Source organism: Ctenocephalides felis, unplaced genomic scaffold (assembly GCF_003426905.1).
Source record: "Ctenocephalides felis isolate EL2017-DRISC unplaced genomic scaffold, ASM342690v1 CF-g0.4_SCAFFOLD_03571, whole genome shotgun sequence".
Taxonomy (NCBI): Eukaryota; Metazoa; Arthropoda; class Insecta; order Siphonaptera; family Pulicidae; genus Ctenocephalides; species Ctenocephalides felis.
The window spans coordinates 24,339,909-24,366,111 of record NW_020539725.1 but is presented as its reverse complement, the minus strand read 5'-3'; the positions used below and the strand labels follow the sequence as shown (position 1 = coordinate 24,366,111).

At 28.6% G+C, this 26,203-nt stretch overlaps 1 protein-coding gene across 1 annotated transcript in view; it reads left to right on the top strand.

Moving 5' to 3' along the window:
- LOC113385831 (cadherin-86C-like) overlaps positions 1-26,203 on the top strand; it is a 93,543-nt gene that overhangs the window by 42,505 nt on the left and 24,835 nt on the right. Inside the window, 2 exon segments of the mRNA XM_026623661.1 lie at positions 10,116-10,326; positions 13,338-13,582. Of these exon segments, the coding sequence (XP_026479446.1) occupies positions 10,116-10,326; positions 13,338-13,582 (456 nt within the window).

The following is a 26,203-nucleotide window of genomic DNA, read 5'->3' as shown; positions in this document are numbered from 1 at the left end:
ATGAAGAATATTATCTAAGAATTGCATAAACTGAATGGCAAAATTTAAAATTATGTATTTGATTCGAATTATTTTCGATAATAATTTTTGAGAATTACAAAAAATATGTTTTTTTTTGAAAAACAATCTTGTCGTCTAAAAAGCAAAAGTTTTTTTGAATCATTTAAATCGGATTTTTCGTTCTTTTTAAAAACTCGGTTTCTATCTTTGCTCCGTATCTCCGACTTGTATTTGTTAAAAAACTAATCAGTACGTCTCCTCATCAAAAGCAATCGAATGTTCATTACATCATTCATACCCAAATATAACACAAATACACAGACTCACATATAAATTTTTCTATTGTATTCCAAAAATGTTCAGAAACGTTCGAAACGTGAATATGTGCAAAATTTTCGATTGCGATTTTTGAACGATTACAATAACTTACCATACGGAAAGTTAAAAATATATACTGAAATTAATGCATTTAAATAATGGACTATATTATAAGTAGATGCGAATTAGCTAATACAAATTAGTTAAAAAAAACACGATCTTTCGCATAAACGACATAAAAGACATATTATAGTAAATAATATATTTTCGAAATAAATTAATTAATATATTTTATTTATAAAAATAATGATTATTAGAATACTTTCAGTAATAATTTTTGTAAATTACTGAAGTACTATATAAAAGCTTCTAAATCATTTTTTTTTAATTATTTTTCATAGCAAACTATACAAATATACATTCAGTTATATTTTATTAGATGTATATATTTACATCAATGACTGTGAATTGTAGTACTGATAAGAATGGTCACAATAAGGGCTTTATTACAATGTACAACATCATTCAAAAAAAAGTTTTTTGGGTTTGTTGAAACTACAATGTTTCATTATATCATTATTCCATATGTATGCTATCATATAACTACAAAATAAATATTTTCGCATTCAGAATCTTAAGAATCGTTTCGGCGCATCGCGCATTGCTTTGCGTCCGAACGAACTCTAGCAATTGCAGGGTACTATTAGCGTTACGCGAGGGTGTACTGGCTCTGTTTTTTCAATTTTCCAATGTGTTCCACTAAATTGATTTGAACAATATTTGCAGTACTCAAAGAAAAAACAATAGGCTTTCGAATAACGCTAATTAGAAAGTGGTCAAATAAATGCACTACCCGAAATAATCAATTGAAAAATTATTTTGTCTTTTTCAGCTAATAGTAAACGATTTTTTGGAATCGATTGTTCTACATAATGTGGTCTGAGTCAATGTGAGTAGAATCACGTAAAAATTTTTTCGATATCTTTTATGGTTTACGCCAAAAAGTGAGTTTGAAAGCAGGGGCCACTTTGGCACATTTTCAATGATATCTCGGCCATAAGGTGAGGTACAAAGTTGAAAATTGGTATATCGGTTTTTATCAAATAGACCTATAAAATGGCGTATAAATTATTTAAATACCAGGGTGGGGCCGATTCTGTATGGCAATGCGCCCATACCCTTTATATTTAAAATATTTCCTATAATAAAAATAATCACTTAAAAATAAATCAAAACTATTTTTCAGTTAATTGCGTTATTCGATGATATGCCTTATAGTTGAAGAACATCTAAAAGTTCTGATTGCTGCTAAAAAAATTTATCGCAAATTAAAAATGAGTAAACTATTGAACAACTCTTGCTTTATGCATTCAGAATAGAATTTTAAACCCCAGTTTCCTATCACGTCTATATAAAACCGCGTCCGCTCAAAATGAAAGATTGTTAGAACTTTATTGTTATACGAAGCGTTCTAAAATAAGTTTTATCGCCATTTTTGCGGGTCACTTGAAATCGATTTTACCTCAGAAGTAGTTTTATTTCGTGAAATAAAAATTACAAATTTTCATAGATGCTATAAATTTATTGTAACTAAATGCTTTTACTCTATCGGAAACTTGATTTATGGCAAAGTGCTTTTCTTTAAAGGTCTTCGATAATTGTTCTCGTATAGAGATCGTAACCTTCATTTTATTCTCGATTGTTATTTACTAATAACTAAATGTTATGAAATCCTAAAGAGAATTGTTAAAGATGAAAACAATCCTCTAATCTTATTTTAAAAATAGTAGAGTCTATTTTTCAAAACTATATATTCTCATAGTATTTTTCTACCTTACTTATTATTAGAGCATTTAAAACTATGAATTGATCTTTTCAAAATGATTTTTTATACTATTACAAAAACGATTTCCAATTTTGTCGTTACGAAAAAATGACTCAACCCTTCACCACACAAAAAGTATTGACAATGAATTTTATTAAAATGCTCATAAATATTTTAAGATACGTTTTCACTAAAACGATTGCGGAGTACAAAATATACAGTTACATGTGGACAAAATGACACAGTGCTTTTTATATAAAATTTGCTAGTTTCACTAAAGTTTCCTTGAATGTATAATAATAAGAAAGCCATAATCATAATCCTGTCAGATGTTGAGCGTCATTGTCGTAGTAATTAGTTCAAACGTATATCCAGGGTTCAAAAGTTCATTTTGAGCATCGTTTTCACGAGTTTTTTGGGGCCTTATTCATAATTTTTTGTAATTATTTCTATTGAAATCAATGAGCTTATGACAATACTAGCGATGATGATCAATTTTATTGCAATGATCAAGTGTCTGGTGGAATTTTGATTAGTTTCTCATTTTTGTTGACTTTAAGAAAAAATATCACACTTATACAGTGGACAAAATGATATGGTACTATTTTGCAAGGGGTAGTTCAAATGCGGTTGGTTTTTAATTTAACTTGAATTGACTCTAACTACTTTTAAAAACAGACCAAAGGACCTACCAGTAAGAAGAAGAGACTAGCGTTTATTGCAATTTTGCAAATACCTCTTTTTAGGTTTTGAGTCTTAGGAAGGTTGGTTACGATGTTTAGCAAGTTCCTTTTGGGCTCATGATGCAAGTGCTGAGATCCTAAAGAGAACCAAACAATTTATTTGTGAACAGCCTACATAAAAATTACAACTCAGTACGTCCTTTCCTTATATATCATCTTGTTCGAATTCTATGGACAAAATAACTTTCCCTATAAACATTTTATCCTATAGTGCAATATTTAGAAAGACGGACAAACCTTTGCCAATAAGGATCTTTGTGCGATACAGTAAAAATCTCTATTTGAAAGTTAAAACTATCCAAAGAAATTCTAAAACCACATTTATTATATATGTTTACTAATATTACAGGGCAATGATCTCTCGGCTAATATACTATATGTTGTATCCTTGCACAATCGAATGACTTTTACCATGATTTTATTTTCTAGGTACTAATTTTAATACTTAGGCTTAGACACTACTAGAAATGAACGTTTATTAGAACGTATGTCAACATGTTGACTGTTATAAATAATATAGTTGCAGAATTGCTAAATAAATTTTCTAATTCGCTCGTTATAACAATTGCAAATTCAACTTATGACGTTGTTAATCGCCCTTTCATTACACCTCATTTGTTCTTAGTAATTTCTTGCTTAATCTCTTCAGCGAAATTATTATTTAATATAATGCAAAGGTAAAGGACCTAATGGAAATGATACTAACTTTGTATGACACATTATAAAAGATATTTTCATGTACCACGAATTATTTTATTCATTAGTTTAGTTAACTTCAACAATTTGGCATACCTAATATTTGCTAATTGCTGCATAATGAAATGTATTGGGATAATCCAAATACTAATACTAATAATATACTTTATTAGAGAAAATTCTCGAAACCGACATTTATTGTACTTAAGCTAAAATAATTTATCCCTTTTGCTTCGAGCGTCGTCTATAGTCGACATCCTCTTTACGACCTGTATGTACGAGTGTCGCCATTAGACGACATCCAGTGTGTCGACTTTTGCTTCAATATTTCATTGATATGAAAATTTCACTCTGACAATGAGTTAAATTATTTATAATTTTAATTTGTCTTTGTGGTTTCTAGTTTTTCAGAAATGTAATATTTAATTTTTATATGCATTTTTATTTATAATAATTGTAAAATCTCAAAATATTTTTTGTAACAAATATTGGGGCAGCTTGCTCATACAGCTGTGTTATAATTAAAACTTTTATCGAAATCGAGCAGCTATGACTAAAATCTTAGAGATTGAGCTAAAATTTGATTGTTTTTTGGTATGGGTTAGTGTTAAATAGTCATACATTTTATCAATTGTTTAATAAAATAGATCATTAAATTTTTGTTGTATTGTAAAAGGTTATGTTGCATATATTTCGATCCATTTTACTAAAATTCATGTGTGTGCCACAAAAATTATATCAATAGTGCATACTTTTTTAAACCATAATATCATACATCAGTAGTCATTTTTTCAGTTTAAAATTACATACATCTATCAGTTATAATTAATTATCCCTGTTTTTCCTACTCAGTTATTATGGAAGTAAATACTGAATCTACGTTTAAAAGACTTACTCAGTGATAATTTGACATAAAATTAGCAAGGATAGTATTTTTTACTCTAAAATCACGCTGACTGATGCTGGAAATGACTTCAGCCTGATTCCACTGGTGCAAATAAATTTGACTGACTAAAAATTCTAGCTTAGGATAAAACTTATCATTTAATTTCTATTATTTTTATTTAAAAAATAATGTTTATGAAGAATTTGAATCTGTTTTATCAGAATAAAATTGCAGAATCAATAATAAGTGAAACTCCTCCGTCTACAGTGTAGTGTATTTTCCTGTTTTTGCTCGTAATAGGCAATGCATGCTGAATTCTTTAATGAAACGCTAACATTTTTACAACAATGAAATTAAGTAGGCATTCAAAGCAAACGTTTCCATCGTCTATATTTAAAATCTAATTATATTAAGTTTTTCCCAACAACAAGCTACTTTGTAAAATGTTACCTAGATTCTTTTCAGTTATGTACACACAACACACGGTCTTCCTTATCATATAATTTTCTACGGCGATACTGTAAATACTATTGCTGATACAGGGGTTGCATACTTTGAACAATGAAACATTTTTAATAATAAAAGAAATTAAATTTGTGAGAAATTTATATATATATATACTAGCTGACCCGACAAACGTTGTTTTGCTAAGTAAGGTATATTCTAAACAATTTCTAGAGAATCAAAAATATCAATACTTTAAGTGTATAAGGATTTGTTGTTTGAATGCTTTATACAATGAAGTATCATAAAAATGATGAACCCCATTAGTTTGTCTATATTTTGTCAATACAATCAAACTAGAAGTTTTATACACTTTCTATAGAAAACATGGTATAGTCCAATCCAAGTCTTTTTTGGTCTTTCGACTTATTGATTGCGTTTCAAGTTTTTCAGATTTTTTTTGGATTCTGGATTTTGTGTATAATTGTAAATAATACTACTGAGCTTATACAGAATTTTCAAATTTCTGCGAGGAGAGATAGAAAATGAATTGAGTATTTCTTCTTTGACCTGCTTATTGAAAAGTTTCAAGTAACATTCGATGAATTAAAGTAAATTTAATAAAAAGTATATATGTAGAGCAGGGCAAGGCACAAAAGTCCAAAAATACAATCTTTTTATAATTGATATCGTTATCAGAAATCGTTTTCGAACACTGTAGTTCACAGTGCACCTAGCACGAGCGATTATCGAGGATATTGCGAATGCATAATTATACATCAAGATAATCCTAGAGAAAACATTACAATAAAGATTCTTGTACAAACAACACCACTTTTGCAAGTGGTAGACAATTAAGATAAAGACAAAGGTAAATATAAATGCGTCGAAAGGAATTTGAAATTTATATTTGATTTTCTTTAATTATTACATATCCTATGACTATATCGGATCTTAAAAATCGATAATTGTTTCTTGTTCATTTTATTGCAAAGTCGACATTGATGCTTCTGAACAAACATCTCAAATTATTAAATAATATATCAGGCGGAAATGAGAGGTATCTATAATATTAACTAATTTTTTATGCTAGTTTTGTAACACCTTGGTTCTCTTCAAAGTTTCTTTGATGATATTGCTATTTTATAGAAGGCATGCTTAAATACTTTTTCAGCACCATAGATTTAAATATGTTTTATTTAGAATTTAGTTTTGCTGTCTATTTATAATTTTTTCATGTTTATTTTTTTCCATTTCTTGTATTTTACTATTTATCTCTAACTCCAATTTTAGAAACTCTCCAAATAGATTTTGTAGGCCCATTTTCTATAAAAGTTAAAGTAAATAACAATAGGTGAGGGAGCGTCCATTAATCACGTGAGATTTTTAGGGGGATGGGAGGTTTGGCAAAAAATCACGAAATACCACGTGGGAGAGGGAGGGGTATAGTAAGATCTCACGTGTATTTGTTTTTTAACTATTTTTTTTTAATTCAAACATTTTCAAAAAAAAATTCAAACATGTTAGTTTTTTCACGTAACTAAAAATACATTTGATGCTTGATGGGGGAGGGGGAGTAATTTTGAATATCACTATTTATCACCAAGGGGGACAGGGGTCCAAAAATTCTTAAAAACTTGCTGACGTGATTAATGATGTGTTTTAATTATAAGTATGACCTGTTGACTTTTCTACGCCCAATAGAATGCATCTCTTTCATTTATTTTATAAGCTGAGAATTATGGTTCGCAATCTTATATCTGATTGAGATTTTCTAAATAGATCTGTAGAATAACTGTAATCAGTTGAGAATTCTACTTAGTATCATTAAGGCAAACGCGTACATGCATTTCACATACGTAGCTTGAATAATTTCTTCTGAACGAATAGATATCATTGCATTCCTCAAGGATTCCATTTCTAATCTTATTGAATAATCTTACTGGTCGACTCTTCAGAAAAGCTATACATGGTTGAATCTTTTGAAAATTAATTTTAGAAATATTTTAGATCTCATTTTCGGTTATTCTATGGAGTATCACTATTAAAAAATATTGCATTTTTGCTCTAGATAAACTGATTTATATTGATCATACAAATATATTTACTAAGAAAGAAGTAGGTATTTGTGATATAATATAGAGCAGGTACTATTTGTATAAGTTGTTCTGCACATTCTGACGGTCAATATATTCATGCATAAAATTGTTACTATAAAGAGAATTTATAATCTTCTATTAGATGTTATCCAATAAATACAGAAGTCACAAATCAATATTAAAATGCTCTTGTCATTCTTTTCAAAGAAATTCTTAAATAATTAATAAATGGCAAAACACACAGAAATGAAATACATATGCAAATATATTAAAGAAAATTTGAAAATAAAATGAAAGTCAAAATTAGGTTTGTTATATTATATGCAATTTTCAAAAAATTAAAATATATATTTATATCACACAATATTTTATTAGTTGGAAAGTTGATCAATAATAGTATGTCTTTTTAGAAGGTTTAACTACAGTTTTCTCTTCAATATTTCACGTACTATAAGTCCTTTAAAGTAGCATTACTTGTTTGCGATGAATTAAGAACCCGTTTTCATTTCTTAGCCAATCGCCAATATCTCGATATGTTTTCGATAACAAGAAATGTCGGAGATGCCAATTTCCTTCGATTGTATGACATTTGTTGTGAAGGAACATCAAATTGCCAATTAAAGCAATAAAACTGTATGCGACCGCGCGACATTGACAAACTGGTCGAAAAACATTTTCAAGAAAATTACTTTCATGTTCAAATACACACCCGATTTGAAATGATCAAAAAACATGCGATTCATATATACTTCGCGAGGTGTCAATTAGTTTTAAATGCAAGTCTAAAGGTTCCAGAGTAACACAGAAAAAAGTCGAAAATAAACATTGACATACGCACAATAAATTGAGTTTTATGAATATTTAAATGGTTTGACAACTTTTCTTATCTAATTTTTGGATTTACTGGCAAACTTAGTTCCATACTTTAAACAAATTATTCCACTTTTCAAGCAGAATTTCCCTATTTCGTACATAACTATTAATATGTGTATTTTTTATAATACTTTATTAAGGATATTTTAATAGTTTACATGACCTTTTTAACTTCCTTAGGGTAGTTATAGTAATGAGCTGAAAATCGAAAATGAAATTTTTTGCATATCTTCACGTTTTGAAGGTTTCTGAACATTTTGGCATATCTCAGAAAAAATGGATGTGTGTGTGTTTTGTATGTCAGCATTTTTTCGTCTACGTTCAAAAAACTTTCGATTCCTATTGATAGGGAGATGTGGTGATTAGTTTTTGGCAAAGGCAGGTCCAGCCGTTACGGATATGCAGAGCAAAGAGTGCAGAGCAAAGAGATTTGACTTTAAATAAATAATTTTAACTTTGTAATTCAGTTTTATAATTCCTATGAATAAATATTAGATAATGTAACATTGTTTATAATAATCTAATTGATAGCATTTAATATTCCTCGAACATTTCGTTACGGTACGGGAAGTTCCAGCAATTTGCCTTAAGGCACTATGCAATACTTATTTTTGGATTTCGTCACAATATTGAAATTTTGAAAACTCACTTCACTTTCAATGTACAATTATATAGATTTTTTATGTCTACTTTTTTAGCTAATTTTGAGTTTTGCATAAACATACACAGTAGAATCTCGCTAATCCGACACTATTAAAAACCGAAGGATATCGGATTACTGGAATGTTTTGATACTGGATTATAGTAAAAAAGTCTTAATTTTTATCAAGTCATTAGAAATAAATTCCCAAAAAAATGTTCAGCGCATGAGTTGCGACGGTGTCAGATTACTGGAAGTGTCGGTCTATCTAAATGTCGGATTAGTGAGATTCTACTATAATTGTTTAATTACTTATATAACTACCTATAACAAAATAAACTAAATAGAGTATAATTGATTATTAATTTTATAATACTAATGGCTAGCATCATTTATACTCGTTTATCTATGGCTAGCACTATCTAGTTCCGGGTTCCTAGCTTTGATATCAAATTTCTGTTCTTGTAATTTGAAAGGGGAAATTGCCCTTCGTTTACTTGGCTTTAGCATTTAATCATATGAAAACTATTAGACGTAAGAGCCATACGTCATAGCAACATAGTAAGTTGCCTCCCTTGAAACATTAGGTTATAAACCTTTAACAAACAACTTATAGCACCACATGTAAGGTTAAAGTAGTTCTGATTGCTGTTCAAACAATAAATAAAAAGAATTATAATAGTCTAATTTGATTGAACTATTTGTTTTCTATCAACAAACTAAATAGTTTGGGATCGCCATGATATACAGGGCCGGTCCTACCTTGAATGCGATGCATGCAAAAAATGCGCACGCCTTAGGGGGCGCCAAAACGAAATTCGAATATAAAATTTATAATATAGTTCTTTCAATATCATTAAAAATATATAATTTGTTTGCATCTTTTACTAATCTTAGATAATATTTTTTTAATTTAACTTCAAAACAACAATCTGATACACGATTGGAAACTATAGATGACTACATACACATCGGCGCATTAGGAGAAGTTTACGTTGCAATTCTAGTTATTTTAAATAATGAAATATTGAATTAAAAATGAGAGGCTAGAATTTTTTTGCTATGAACGGAAATGTTTATATGATTCTAATGACAAACTTTTCAAAAAGTTAAAATAATAGGGGGGGCGCTAGAAAAAAATTGGCATGCGAGCGCTGAGTACCCCAGGGCCGCCCCTGATGATATATATTATATAACATATGATATTTTTCAATTTAGTAGCAGTAGTATCAATATTAATAGATTTATCTTCTTTGTACGCTAGAAAATAAAAAAAAATGGTTGTTGTTTTTATCTAAATATTTTTCTTAATCAAAATTACAAACATTTAAAACTTTTCAAACAATTCTAATTCGCCAAAAATATCTAATTTTTATAAAAAAAAACTAAATATTTGAACTAAGATATTTCACACAAGAAATGCCTCAAAAAAAATTATGATTTGAACCATTTTTTTTTTCGATTTTTCTAATAGAAACTGTAATGAATAATAAATGACTATTTCAAACTCCAACTATAAGTGACTATATTGATTTATTAATAACTATTCCAAAATGTTCCAGAATGAAATATTTACTTTTTTTTTTTTCAGATGTCGCGATCGCTCTCCGGCGGCTGGCTGCTGCTATGGCTGCTCCTGGTCGAACAAGCAGGCCGCTCGCTGGCAGCCGCACCAGTTTTCGATCCGGCAACCAGAATGCGGACAGTTCTTGTACCTTCGGACACAGCGGTCGGCACTGTCATTTATCGTTTGAGGGCATCAGATGACGAATTTGATTATCCACTTCACTTCGAACTCTTAGGTAATATAATATCAAATTTATTTCCAACTCTTTCTTTTGGATGTGAAATAACGACCAGAAGCACATATATTGAAGTCATTGACTTGATGATCGAAAGATTTATAGTCTCTTAAAATTATCAAAAAAAAGTTATTTTAACAAAATATGAAATTTTTGATATTGATAGTATCTTATATATAATATGCTACTACAGACTTTACCAGTTATGTTAAATCGAGAAAACACTTTATATTGATTTGTGTTCGTCCTTTGTGGTAATTTGGTTTCTAGTAAAATTTATGTTAATGATAAAAGCAGCTACAAGAATTGTTATCAAAATATACAGGGTGCCTCAGACCTTGACGTCAAACCGAAACAGGGTGATATTATGGACCTTAACTGTCCCGGAAAAATTTAGACAAAAATTATGTTTTTTGATTGGAAATTATGAGCTTTTAAGCTAGAGCTTTGTTGAAATTATGACCACTCTTCGGTTATTGTTGTTAACTTTTATTTATGTTATTCATTTAAACTTTGGAATCGTAACATTTCTAGGGCCAGAATAAAAAATAGTACATTTGCTTTAAGTTTTTAAGACTTTTTGTTGAACCATGAATTCAAATTTTTTATGATCGATCGACTTTGAGAGGCCCTTCTTTAAAAAACATACTAAAATGTGTCGGCAAGTTTTACCGAATAAATTTAAGAATTGTAAAATGGTAAAATACTTGATGATTTTATTATTGAAAATATTGAGTAGAAAAATTAAAACCGAAAAATGATCCCATAATAGCTAACGTACCCAAATCCTTTTGTTTCGCATAAAATCTTGGTAGATTCCTAATTTAACTTTAAAATTATGAGCATTTGATTGATACTGAACCACTTATACCAAAATCATCACAAATAAGTAAAATTGATTATGATAACACGAAAGTTGAAAGATTGATAAATTTGAAACGCAATAAGATATATAAAATTTAAAATTAGTCGATAGTAATAACGCAAACCTAAATTTTATGATAGTATAATTTTATATAACCAGTCAAATATAACACACCTGCACTGTTCTGTTTACTGTGTCGATCTGCGATGAAAATATTATGCAGGACGGTTTACATGTCCAATCGAGAAACAGAAATATTAACTTCCCGTAGAGTGAGTTATAGTTATCGCAAAATAATCGAAAATTACAATCTTTGCATATCTTATTTATTTTTATTTATTTATTTATTTATTTAAATATATAGCCCACAGATTTCTCCAAGAGGACTCAAAAATACAATTATTTGACATAATGAATAACAATTAAAATATACACAAAATTACAATATATAGTTAGTAACATAAAATGCTAAGATAAAATTTCATACAATGCAGAATGTAACAATAATATTTATAAACAGAAAATAATAAGATATTTGAAAGAAAATAAAAAGATTAACTTGTGCAGATGGAGATTATTTGATTAGGTGATGTGTTGTGAATGTCTATTTCATTATTAATTAAGTTAAAGTTAGAGGATATCTTCACGTTTTAAAAGTTTCTGAACATTGTGGCATAGAAAAAATGGATGTATGTGTGAATGTATGTATGGATACAATTTTTCGTCCACGATTTCGGGCGCATGGATCAACCGATTTGAATTATGTATTCAAAAAACATTCCATTCCTACTGATGGGGAGACGTGCTGATTAGTTTTTGGCCAAGACAGGGCTAGCCGTTTCGAAGATACGGGACAAAAAGTGCTAAAATTGGTAATCCAGTTTTTGAGGTAACGGAGCGTTGTATTGACGAAATGAACAATTGATTAAATTTTTGGGTAGGCAAGTCTAGCGGTTTCGGAGATACAGAGAAAAATGTAAAAAAATGCCATTTCGGTCTAAATTGATCATTAGACATATGCACATCAAATTATCAGGTATTTTATAGATATTTTGAAGATAAGAAAAAAAATTGTTATATTTTTTGGGTTTCGTACCAAGATTTATAATTATTACAGTTCACTTATATGGTTAAAAAAATTCAAAATCTTCAGAAAAAAATTTTCAAAATTTTCAAAAATACCCAAAACTTAAAATTGTTTATATTTGATATGCGTTATTCTACATGTAAGAAATATATCCTCAGATGGATTCATTCAGGATTTATTCTTAATGTAAACTTCAAGTGTTTTGAGTGATAAGATCGTCACTGTATATATATATTTTTTTATTAACTCTTTTATTTACAACTGTCCAGTATAGGACATTCAGTAAATTTAATGGATTTACAATAGTCCGCCAAAAAGGTACATTGTATACTACTTTGACATGTTGGAAAAAACAACTCAGTAGTTGTTTTTTCGATATAAAATTCACAATATTTACTTATTAAATAATTTCTTATAAATAATGATTAAGTTATTTCCATTTTTTTCTCAGGAGAGTTGTTGGCTCAAATCTAGTGGCGCTTTTCTTTTCAATCTTCTTCGATAGTTCTCTGTTATCAATGAGTTTGCTAATGTATTTGGGTGATTGATTAGCTTGTTTCTATACTTCTGTGCTGTTTTTGTTATTACTTCATTTATAGTAGGTGTATTCGTGTCGGCATGAATCAACCAGTTGGGAACATATTTTGGAGCTCCTAAGGCAATTTTCAAAAATGTGTTTTGAAATTTCTGTATAATTTCTATATTGGTCTTGTGAACACTGCCCCACAATTGTATACCATAACACCAAATTGGTTTGAATAAAGAACAATTTGGTCACTGTATATGAACGAATAAATATATAGAAATTATAATTCTCTCTTTGAAAATATTTAAAACAATTGTTATTGATCATTGATCAATATTTATTGATTATTATTTTTTTTGCTCAAATATTTAATTGTGGTACGGGAAGTTTCAGCAATTTGTGTTAAGGCACGATGCCATGCACCACTATCTGAAGTAATTTAAATATTTTTTAAGATCCTGTTGAAAAACGCCTGTCACTACTTACCCCTGGCTCCCCTATATATAAATTTCTATTTCTATTTCTATTTTCAGAAGGAGCATCATCCTCCGCATTCTCGGTGGATTCGCTGCCTTGTACGCGTTATAACTCCGTCTGTCAGGCGAATGTCGTGCTCAGGCGGAGGCTGGAACGCGGAAGATATTACGATTTTCGGGTGCGAGTGGCCGATACTGCGGGCGATTCAACCACTTTGGATTGCGCTGTGAGCGCGACCAATGGCACGACGCCGATACAGGACACGTTTCCGAAAGCTCCGGGTCTTATCATGGTGCCAGAGGTAAGGGAATTAAGTTCTGATGCGTGTTGGGTTATTACGATTGTTTTTGAGGGGATCGTTAAGGTTTTTATTACGGTTGCAGGGTTTAATTGAATGTTTGAATCGTACGATTGCTAATGAAGAATTATAGGTTTGTTCTGTAAATATACTATTCGATTGAACATTACAATAAATTGAGCAACTCTAGACTCTATAAAATGCTGTATGGTTTTAGCTGAGACCTATTAACTAATAAATTATAATTTTTAGTCAAATAATTTATTGAAAATTGAACTAAAACTAAACCAATAATTTTCTTTATTTAAAAAGGCTATTTATAATATTTATCATAGTGAATATGCTACAAATATTGTCCATTTTCGATAATAACTTTTAGAAATGATATTTCTAATAGGTTTTCACTTTTATAAATATCACATAATTATATAGAGCTCAATGTCAAGCCGAAATTGGGTGATATTATTGATCATAACTATATAACGAAACTAGTTGGTATTGGTATTTTGCCTTGAGGCAAGTTACATGAACTTCCCGATATGTGTTAATAATCGACTTAATCAATACAAAATAAATTAATTTATGAGCGATTAAAAGTATTCAGAGTGGATCTATTACACATAATTGAAAACGAACGAACACGGTAACTCGGAGTATTTTCTAAAAGCAAATTTTCAAAAATCAACAATTTACATAATTGAATCAGTTTCCGCAGGACTTTAATAGTAGGTATGTTCATTAAGACCAAGTACTACTATCGTTATGCCAAGTAAATCCTCTAATTGTAATATTAACAAATAAAGGCCGTAATATTTCAGTAAGTTCTATAAGACCATGATATATATCGCCAAAAAAAGTTTCATAAAAATCGGCTTAAATTTTTTTTCAACAGTTAATTACAAGAAAACTGCTCGGTAGATTTTCACCTAAAACTAATCAGTATCATTCCCAAATAATATCTTTCGAACAGTTTTTGATTTTTTAAAATCGATTGGTTAGTTTGAGCTTAAATGTGGACGAAAATTTTAACACTTTTTTTCAAATTACAAAGAAACGGTTTGGCAGATCGTCTCACACTGACAAACGATAGTCCTCATCAAGATACATCAAATGGCTTTTAAATTTCTGAAATCGGTTCAGGCGTTTTTGAGAAGACGTCGATCAAAGGTCTAATTCTGACAAATGCCAAAAGAACGATATACTAATTTTTGCAAACTTTGGTGAATTTTTAAAGCTAAACGAGTTGTCGTAGGGCTGTAATATTTTAGTATGATCTAGAAGACTATGGTATCTACCGCCAAAAAAATAATAATAATAATCGTCGATTTTTTTTTTAATCTTTATTACAAGAAAACGGCTCGGGCGATCTTTACCAAAAACTAATCAGCACGATTCCCAACCAATATTTTTCGAACGGTTTTTGAATTTTCAAAATCGATTAAGAATTGCGGGCTAAAACGTGGATGAAAAATTTTTCACTTTTCTGTGATTTACAAAGAAACGGCTCGGCCGATCGTCACACAAAACTCAGAAACGCTGACGCCTCATCGAAATACATCGACTGGCTTTTAAATTTTTGAAATCGGTCCAACCGTTTTTGAGAAAACATCGATTTACGACAAAAAATCTGTTCACATACACGCACACACACACATACTTTTTCCAAATTTGGTCTCATTCGATTCAGAATGGCTTGAAACGTCGAGAAAACATAAAATTAGTGAGTCGGATTTTCTGATGAAAACATAAACTTCTCCTTCGGGAAGTTAACAATTAGAAAAATAATTTCTTCTCAAGTATTTTGAAAATTATGTTTTCAAATTAGGTTTTCAAGAAAATTTTAAGTGCAAGTGAGCTATTTTACTATTTCACAATCCTCATTAAATTCGCCCACTTTTGATGAAACTTGCCAACACACTTTAGTGTTTTTTTTATAAAGAAATACTTCTCAAAATCGACTATTTTTAAATCTAAATTGAAGTGCCTTATTCAAAAAATAGTTTTACTATTGTTTATATATATTGCTTGTTGGATTGCCTTAAAAAAATAGATGAATGAAATTCTAACAATTATATATGACCAATGGTGTTCCTTGATGGATTTCCTTAAAGATCGCACTAAAAAAGTTTCAGCAGTTTAAAAATATTTTAGTTAAATATGAAGTAGAATCCGATAGTAAAATAACGAAATGCAAGAATATAATTTGGTAAATACTATAATATCGTTGTGGTGAGCCTAAATGCATGCTGAGGTTCGAATTTAAAATTACATAATACCTACTCAAAATGAAAATTTATTGCGTCTTTAACTATTTATTTTAATATTTTGTACATGTTAGAATAAATTTGAAAATCATTTGAAATGAGACCAAACCGCAGATATTATGGTTGTACGCAATTCTATTACTCTTCAAATTGATTAACACAACTTTATTGAAAGAGTTTATGTGAAAGTTCTGATTTCATGTGGCTCCTTATCAATTGTAAATTTATCATTTACCTTCAATTGAAAGATTCAATCAGAGCATGCGATAACAGGCCAATATGCGGTAAAATATCTCTATAAACATCTATTGTGACCACAAAACTGATACATAAATTTACTTAATAAGAAACATTAGAAAGTTATAGCCGATGTAAATTCATATATCGATTTTAACCGCATCTTCTTACTGTATAGAAAATTCGTTATATTTCAATTCAATTTAGTTTCAAATCGAATGGGTTTCATTACATCATTTTGTTACAGTGAGTATTCTTAACTTCCATTATATTGATTAAATATACTTGGAACACTTTGTTTGGTATTTTCTCCGTTCTTCGCATAATGGGCTACTGAGAAAATAATTTGTCAATGGCAAAGTAATTTTATTTTCATGAGTTGCCTCATATGTCACGCTGTCTTTTGTAAGTCATGACGAATTGCCAAATGACTAGATCTTTATCGATACATGGAACAAGTAATTTATTAGAATTTCACTTAATATTTAATGTGATTTCATTTAGTACATTAAGGCCAGGTAATTGAAATATTGATTTACCTAAATATTTTCACCAGCCGAAAAATTAACTCCATAATTTATTAAAGACTGTGTCAACAATTTGGGTTATACATAAACAACTAATACAAAAAAAAATAGTAGCCAATCGAAAATGTATCACTGTTATTTCTTATTTATCAGTTCATTCAATTTAGTATGGTTCCACATTTTATGCAAAAATGTAAAAAATTAAAATTTACAAATCATTTAACATAAATTGTTTATACATATTCAGACAACAAATTAAATGTATAGAATATATAAAGATTTACTTTGTAAAAGAGATTATCATTGTACCATCGACATGCGGGAACATATACACTTTTTAGAAAGAGTTTGTATAAATCAAAAAGTAATTCAATGGCTTGTTACTGGCATCAAGCTTTTTATTAGACAATAAGTTTTGCAACTGTCTGATAAGATGAGCTATAAGTAAAACTTTATAAAAAAAACAGATTTTAATAATAAAAAATCATCTGAGGTGTTCAAGTCGAGATGAATCAGCCAGTTCGGGCTATATTTTGGCGCCCATGAGGCAATTTTCAAAAATTTGTTCTGAATTCTGTATTATTTCTATATTAGTCTTATGAGCACTGTCCGACAATTGTATTCCATAGCACCAAATTGGTTTGAATAAAGTTTTTTATAAAAGTAACTTATTGTATCAGCTTAATTTGGATTTAATCCCTAAAAACCAGTGAAGCTTTTCGGTTTTTATCTCAAGTAGAATGATCTTTTTTTATCTGGTCCTGGTATTGTTCTGGTGGTTATATCAGTAAATTAGTTTGGGTGATCTTTGAGAACGCTTTTGTACTTGTCTGAATGAGTTCATTTATGTGATTTCGTGTGCTGGTGTAGAATGTAAAATGAGCAATCTTTTCAACCTAGCCCTGGTAGTGTTCTGGCAGAGTTCTCTGGCAAGTGAGTTTGGGTGATTTTGGATGATTCTCTCTATGAATTGGAATATTTTTAGGGCATTTACAATTTCTTTTAATAATGCATCATCTTTGAGTTTTTAAGACCTTTGATTTGGAGGCTGCCGATTGTCCAAATTGGTTTAATAATGATTTTGTGGAAGTAAATGAGCCGAGATATCTCTTTCTCGCCTCTTTAAACTGGAGTCGAGCGACATTTTTTATATTCGCAAGTTTCTGCGGTTTGAAAATTACCTTACCAGTTTTCCATTGGTAAATCTGTTTAAAATAAGGAAGTACTTTTTACGTAGGATTCGTTCGTAGGTAAGTGGCTAGAACTACTCGATCTGGATCAGAATTCCCGGGTTTGATTCCGCTTCCCGGCTTTTCTTAGAAGTATAGATATAGAGCAATATGTTTCGAAATGATCTGGCATTGCTGCATTATTAAATATTCGCCTTATTACAAAAATTGTCATAATTATTCATCACAGAGAGATAGGGCATCTGTTTGGCTTACATTTGTAAGACCGACTAGTATTAAATATATTATTAAGTCAAATCAACACAACATACATGCATACAACATAGGAGTCTCCAATTCTGATTGCTATTCAAAAATAATTTAGAAAATGAAATCACGTTTAATTTGAAGGACCTGAAAATAATTCATTGATTTGATAAGAAATAAATACATTTATCATAATTTTAAATAAATTTTATGTGAAGACTAGTCACCTGAATAAGCTATCTACTTGCAATTATCAAATGATTGATAACTTATAGTAGTAAATCATCTATTGGAATGCCTATTTATCTATGCCATACTCAAGTAAGTCAATCATAAAATGCGCACATAAATCTCCTTTTGCGAGAACAGGAAGCGAAGAATATAACAACTTGAAACCATCAGGATATTTCAGTAGTCGGTTTGATGCAGGGGTATAAAACTATTTTGAAATAACTAAACAACATCGTTTATATTAAATTGACCAAGTGTTTTATATATAATCTATGTTTCATAATATCTAAACATTAGTGTATATAAATATTTGCGCTCCATATTTTAAATTTTTGCGGTTAGTGTGAAGATACCCTTCACACCGTTTACTAAATGTTAAATAACCGTACAATTTTCTGACATTAGGCAATTGTTTACATTCCGTTGTTGGAACACGTAGCAAAATAGATTGATTTATTAGAGAATGTAACAAGTGAATTCTTTACCGAGTAATAAAATCAGACTAGATTTAGAAGTAGCCATAGAAAATGACATTGAAGTATCCAAAAATCCTACAGATATTACATCCTGCTGTACGAAAAAATAAAAAGGAATTTGAATGAATCACACTGTGATAACAAATAAAGATTGAAATAATAATCACAATATTGCAATAAAAACATTCTGGAAATTTGGTGATATACATTTGTTTATCTCACAGAATGATTTTATTGATTTAGATCGTTTAGTATAAGATGCGTTCCAATTTGTTACTAAATTACATTATAAATTAAAAAAAAAATCAAAAGGTAATGTTTATCATTATTATTATAATTGCGATTTTTGTCGTCACAACAATCCAGTTAAAACTAGTCGGGATTCATATTGTAAATGTTAGACCACTCCTGATAATCCGAAGAATCAATAGCAGAATGATTGATACCTTATTCATTTGCGAATTGCTAATCATAGACAAGTGAACAGCTTCTTGCTCTATTAAAATATTTTATCAATATCAATATATCATACGGCAGTTTTTCGTTAGAATTGCATTTATAATTGAATAATTTATTGAATCAGAAATTCTGGAAATAGCTATTCAAAAAGGTTCTTGAAGGATTGAATGTAATAAATTATTTTATACGTTGATTCTATATAACTGAAATGAAAAACTAATAAGCAACTATATATAAATGGTATTAAAAATATTATTTATAATAATTCTTTAATAAACAATATTTTAAATGTTTAAAGAAGTTTGAAAGCTATTAAAAATCGGTTTTTTAGGTTTTTTTACAAAGCTAATCAATCTCAATTTTTTATTACAGTTAAAGTATATGAAGATTGTGGAATGTTTTTAAAAATTTATTCTTATGTTCTGTTAGTATATGTAGGTTTTAAGTTTCTTGACAATTTTGTAAGAAATGTTGTATGCGTTCACAGAAATAATTAATATCATAGTCTAATATTGAGTCTAGAGGATCATATTTGAAGTTGGCTTTTAAAAGCTGTTTCTATTTGATCTAGAAAACATTGACATTTTTTTTCAATTTCTTTGTCATTAAAGTTCTATCAACTCACTTCATAATCCTATTCTTCATTTAGCAATTTAAATAGTCAACTTTCTTATGGTTTTTTATTTAATTAAATCTATTTCATATCACGAACTATAGACATTATAATTGAGTACGAGTATATTTATGTTTGAGAAATTTAATTAATTACTTTTAATTATATGTATATTAGTACATATTGGGTTAGTCAAATTGCATAATAAATAATAGAAAAGGTTTTAGAACATTTTTAACGCTGCCCAGGATTATTATAAATTTATAAAACCATTATCAAAATTTTACTCTTTTTCATTACAAGTATTAATTTACAATATTATTGGTGTATACTATAAATTTCACAAGTTAAACAGAATAAATCGGTAATATTGTAGGATCTATTGTGAGTTTGTATCCTATTTCTTTGTGGCAAAAGTTCTATTAACTCACGCAATAATAGATTTTTTTATTTAACAATTGAACTGGGCAACTTTATTGTGTTTTTTTAATTCTTAATATATATTTTTCATTTTTATATGTTACTCTATCAGTTGTACTATAGAGATTATAATAGAGTACGAGTTTACCTAAGTTTAAGAATTAAATTTAATTAGTCATTTTTAATTATTTGTATATTAATACTGGGTTAATAAAATTGCATAAAAAATGATAGAGAAAAATGATAGATATGGACTGGGCTTGAATTTTTAATACATATTTAAAAACTCAGACGCGGTCCTGGCGTTACGAGTTTATACTGATTATTATAAATACTAAAAACTATTCTCGAAAATTTTATTGTAAATAAATATGAATTTACGTTATTAATGTACTATGAATTTCAAAAGTTAAACGGTATAAATAAGTAAATAAGTTATGTCCTAAGTTTGTAACCAGTATTAAAATAATCTTATTTTTATTATTCCATCGGTTGTAAGCTGTCTGTTGGATTGCATAGTAAATACATCATCCGAGATTTATTTAAATATTTGCAAAATAAATTTGTGATGTCTAATCGTTGACAACCGTGTCTACCACGGACTATTATACCTGTTGGTGATATAGCAGTAAATCGTACTAGGAAGTTGTTCATGAATACATATAGTAATAAGGTATGAATAAAACTGAAAAGCTGAGAGGTATTCTTTGAGCATTCCTTAGGGGAATTATGTTATTCAGTATTAAAGCTTATCACAAAACTATAACTTGGGTGTCGGCGTTAATAAATTTGCGGTAATGAATTTATGCGATGCGAGAAAATGTGGAAATGTTTAAATATAAATAGAGAATCGGCCTGGGCAGCAACAACAGCCTAATGCAATGAATAAATTATGGCTATGTGTATTTGATTGTGTTTATTTTCATCCGGCACGCCTGCCATTGCAACTTATATCATATGCTTATTCTTACTTTCTTTTGTTAAAACTTTGTTCGCAATGCGTGTACTGTTACGTTGTTAGGTACGTGTCTCATTTCGCGTGGATTCCAATTACAGGAACAGTTATCGCGAATGCAATTATAAATTCATGCATCATAATGAGCTACTATTTAATACCATCAAATTAGGTCATTTTTATATGCAAAACTACTACATAATTAGCTCGAATCAAATTTACAAAATTTGGAAAGTGAACGTGAAAAATCTCCTAATCAGCGAAAAAGAATCTGCAAGATTTAGCGACACACAAAACGATGACTGAGCCGATTTTTCCATAAACCATACTTATTTGTGGAATATTTTTTTATATTAAATAAAATGTGAGACTAGTATTGCCTATAGCGTTATAACTTCTGATCTTTCTGATATTCAGATTTAAATTATTACTCTTGTTTTCTTTCGAGAAAAGATAATGCCAAAAATTGTCTGCTAACATCATCGTTGAAATCAATAAATCAATCTTGTCTAGGAATTATGCTATGAGTAATCAAATAAATGTTGTAGTGCAAAAATTTAGATCATCGCTTTGTAACGATTGAATATTAATAATGCATCGATGTTTTAAGATGGGTTATCGAAACCCTTTAAACAGAACTTCAAAATAACGCTTACGTAAAATTAACACTAGTTTTTGATACTAGAGCTTGATAAATTACATATATGAGCCGTTTATTTTAAAAGAAAACTAACATCAATTTCATCTTATATCAATTTGGCACTTGTGACATTCATAATTCATGCTTAGTATACTTCGATACCGATTAATTTTTTCGAAAGTTTAGCATAAATTATGAATGTTATTACAAGTGCCAAATTGATAAAAAATGAAAATGGACTTAGGTCACTTTCGAAATGAACGGTTTATATAACGAAAATAATTATATCAAGCTGATGTATTGATGGCAGTGTAATGCCTATTCTTTATAACTTATCGTTTTTTCCTTGATCTTTTCAAATGACATTATTCAGCTTCTAGCAGCTTTTACTTTCTTTGGAGTAAATATAAAACCACAGGTTAATTATCTACAAACATAATCACTGATTTCAATAAATCTCACTTTAATTTACACTAAATTTCATGTGATATCTTAAAACTTAGAAGTTAAGGGACTGGAAAGGTACAGATCATTCTTCAAATATCTTAAGAATGCTACTTATCTAGAAATTGAACTCTAAATAACAACTAAAATCCAGATTGTAAAATTAGTTTAGGATGAGAGTTTAGTTTAGATTATCGCATATAATTTACTAATGCAAGGTTATTTTATTATATAATAAACGCATTTTAAGCATAAATTTATCATAAAAATTTTGTGTAATCATTACTGTGTTTATATTCATTTACTGGAACTTTTTAAATAATTCATACAAAGCTTACCTAAAGTATTATTAATGAAAAGAGCCAATAATATTAAATTCATTTAGTTTAGTGATTAATTTGCAAAAGCTAGTTCTATTAGCGTTATTTTTATAGATTTTATTCATTTTTTACATATTGTTATGTTTGAATGTTTTAATTTTCAGATATTTTGTTTCCAATATTACTATATTTGTTGAAGCCTTACTTTTTTAAGTATTAAAGTTACGGTATAATAAACTGGTTATTAATAATAATTGCTGAAAGTCTTTTTACTCCAAAACATAAAAAATGTCAATGTTTCTATTTTTATTAGTTAGTTAAAAATATATCATTATTTTTATTTTCCGCCATGATTTGAAAATAGTACACAGTTGGTTGAAATTAAATCAGTAGTAGGGATTACTATTTTATTTTTGTGGCAAAATGTCGAAAATAGAGCACACCTTTTAATGAAACAAAATATTGATAAACTACTGGAAATCATCACATTATTAAAATTATCAAATTAATAAGTTTTTGCTAGAATTTTGCTGTTTAATTGGTCACGCCCCTTCATTTGGCAACTTTCAGATCAAGGACCATATAGAAAACAATACTTTATGATTAACAAATTGTGTTAGATTAATTATTGGAACGCAATAATAAACAAATAAAACAAGCTGAATAATTTAAAAATAACTTCTTTAACTTAACTATTCTCTCAATAACTAAAGCAAGGTTGTTATTATATTACGACATGGTAGATATTGTTAATAATTTGCGTTCACTATTTATTTCCTCATAAAAAACGTGTCGAAATAATCGATTAGGTGGTGTAGTATACAATTAAAGTACCAATAAGCAATCTGACCTAAAGCAATTCTTATATCGATCATGTTTTGTTAGATCATTATGAATTCTGAAACTAACTTTCGCTGTTTTAATAGGTACAGAACATTCTTTGACATAATTTCTTATACTGATTCGTGTTAGATTGACTTAAATATCTGATCGATGATTAGAAGTTCTTATTTGGTATTTTGCATTCACGAGGAACAGATTATTCTCCAGGTTTTAATTTTATTCTACTTACAAATTGTTTTGTTTGAGAGAGTCAAATAACTTTTCATAAGAAATCTTAACACCTATTTTAAGATTCTACTTGTTCGTATATTATTTGTAACCCAAATTATAGTTATCATCGTACATAATATAAAAAACAAACAAAATAAAATATATTTTTATTTCACAAGCCTGAATTGCTTATTGCAAAGGCTGATGTAATTCTAAAATAACAGTTTTAGAAAAAAAAGTTGAATAAGTATCTAATAATGCATTTTGTTCCTGGTGGCTGTATTTTAAACCTCCACCAATGCCTGAGAAAATGCTAAAAATGATTACCATTTTTCCTGAACGATTTCTAATTCGAATTTTGATTGATGAATTTTATTTACAATATTTATAAGTCGTAAAATATGTCGTTATTTATTACATGCATACACGTTTATATAAAACTTTCATCATTTGCATGCGACTGTATTTTGTAGTTATCTACATTTACATGACTATATATCGAAAGCTTGCAACATTATTGTATAATTTATTGTTTAATTAGGCAATTTTATTCAACAATAAACATGCATGTAAAGGTAATCAATATTGCATGTCAAATCTCACAAGGAACTAATTAATTTTCATTTAGGAAACTACTATATGCTTTAACTTTTACTCTGATGTAGAAAATTGTCTTTACATGCATATCATGCAAGCACATTGTTCTGTTATGAATAATATCGTTTTCTTATATAATAAAAATATAGTAATAGAACAGTAATAAATAAATTCAATTAATAAGAAATACTTTCATTAAATAAAATGCAACAATCAGGAAATGAGGAAGCATTACAATTTTGTTCAAATCCGTTAGTAACGAAGTTTTTTACTATTGATATTGCAGAAGAAACGAATTTTATCAAATTTCAGTTAATAATTTCTGCTAAAAATTGATATGACATGTATGGTATATATATCATCAAAATATATTAAGTGTTTTCGAATAAGAGGTGTTGAAAATTTTTCTAAATAAATGTTGAAAAGAAAAGCGCCACTGGATTTAAGTCATCAACTCTCCTGATAAAAAATTGAAATAACTTAGTCATTATTTATAAGAAATTATTTTATAAGTAAATAGTTAAAATTATATAATTATCAATAAAATATTGTGAATATTATATCGAATGGGAAAACAACTATTGAGTTGTTTTTTCAACATGCTCCTTTAGTATACAATGTCCCTTTACTTTGGTCTATTGTAAATTCCACAAATTTATTGAATCATATTTATTACTGGACAGTTGTAAATAAATGAGAGAATAAAAAAGTAAAATAAAGCAAACAACTGAATCATAATCATAATAAATCAATATACTATAAATGCAAGAAACATGTTTGTTGTGTTCGAAAAATTAATAGTACAGTACTAGTACAGCTTAGAAATTATAATTTAGACAAATTTTAGTGTTCATTTAAAAATCATCTAGTAATTTAAATATATTTTTTTATTTAAATTCTTTCCACATCCCGTTATTAATATTATACATAAAGCAAGAATTGATTTTCATTCAAATCTGTTCAATATTATAACTAATAACTTATTGAAGATTTACTAAAGAAGGTACTACCTTTACTGATTTATAGGTATAATATAAATATCATATATTAATTTAAACAGTTTATTAGAATCTAATTTTTTATCTATTTTTTTTCTTTTTTCTTCTCAATACGTTTTGATTTATACGTATCTGTTACATGTAAATGATTTTTAGTTCATTTGCCTTTAGTTTTATATCCAAGAGGTATAATCACAAGTTCCGAATTCAAATCTCGCTTTCTGTGCATTTTAATATTAAATAGTAGAAATACTCATTTCATTTGCAAATGTTGATAAAAAATTGCAAAGTTTTCATTGCTGTTATGCTTTTCGGGCAATGCTGTGAAATTAGTCAAAAATACTATTTTGTAGTAGGTAAAAATATAATCTCAGGTAGTAAGGATACCAATTGAGATGCCTTCTAATAAAAGCTATGGTCTTAAAAGAGATGAGATTAACAAAAAATAACAAAATCTTGAAAACAAACTTCTACTTTATAAAGCGACAATAAATCGATTTGGACTTATGGCGTAGGAATGTGGGGCTGTGACATTTGATCAAGAATTTCATCTATCCAAACGACATAATCAAAAATTTTATGGTTATTGCTAATACACAATGGGGAAGAGGGGTGGACTTGTAAGATATCACATGTACATACAAATTTATTTTTGACTTGACAAGAAAACAAAATTTTTCAAAAAAAATTCAAAAGTTTAAAAAAAATCTTAGGTACGCAAAATACATGATGTGGGTAAGGGAGGGGTCGAAAGGTCCAAAAATCCTTAGAAATCTATCATGCTATCATTACAAAAATCATTACAAAATGTCTTCATTAAGAGAACAGATTAAAATTGATATAGAAATAAAATAATTTTTCATTGCGGTGTTTATTGTATAACTATGATAATTAAAATATTTTACCTTACAACAAATGGCTCCTCCTGGTGGTTAGAGCTATGAAGTTTGAAGG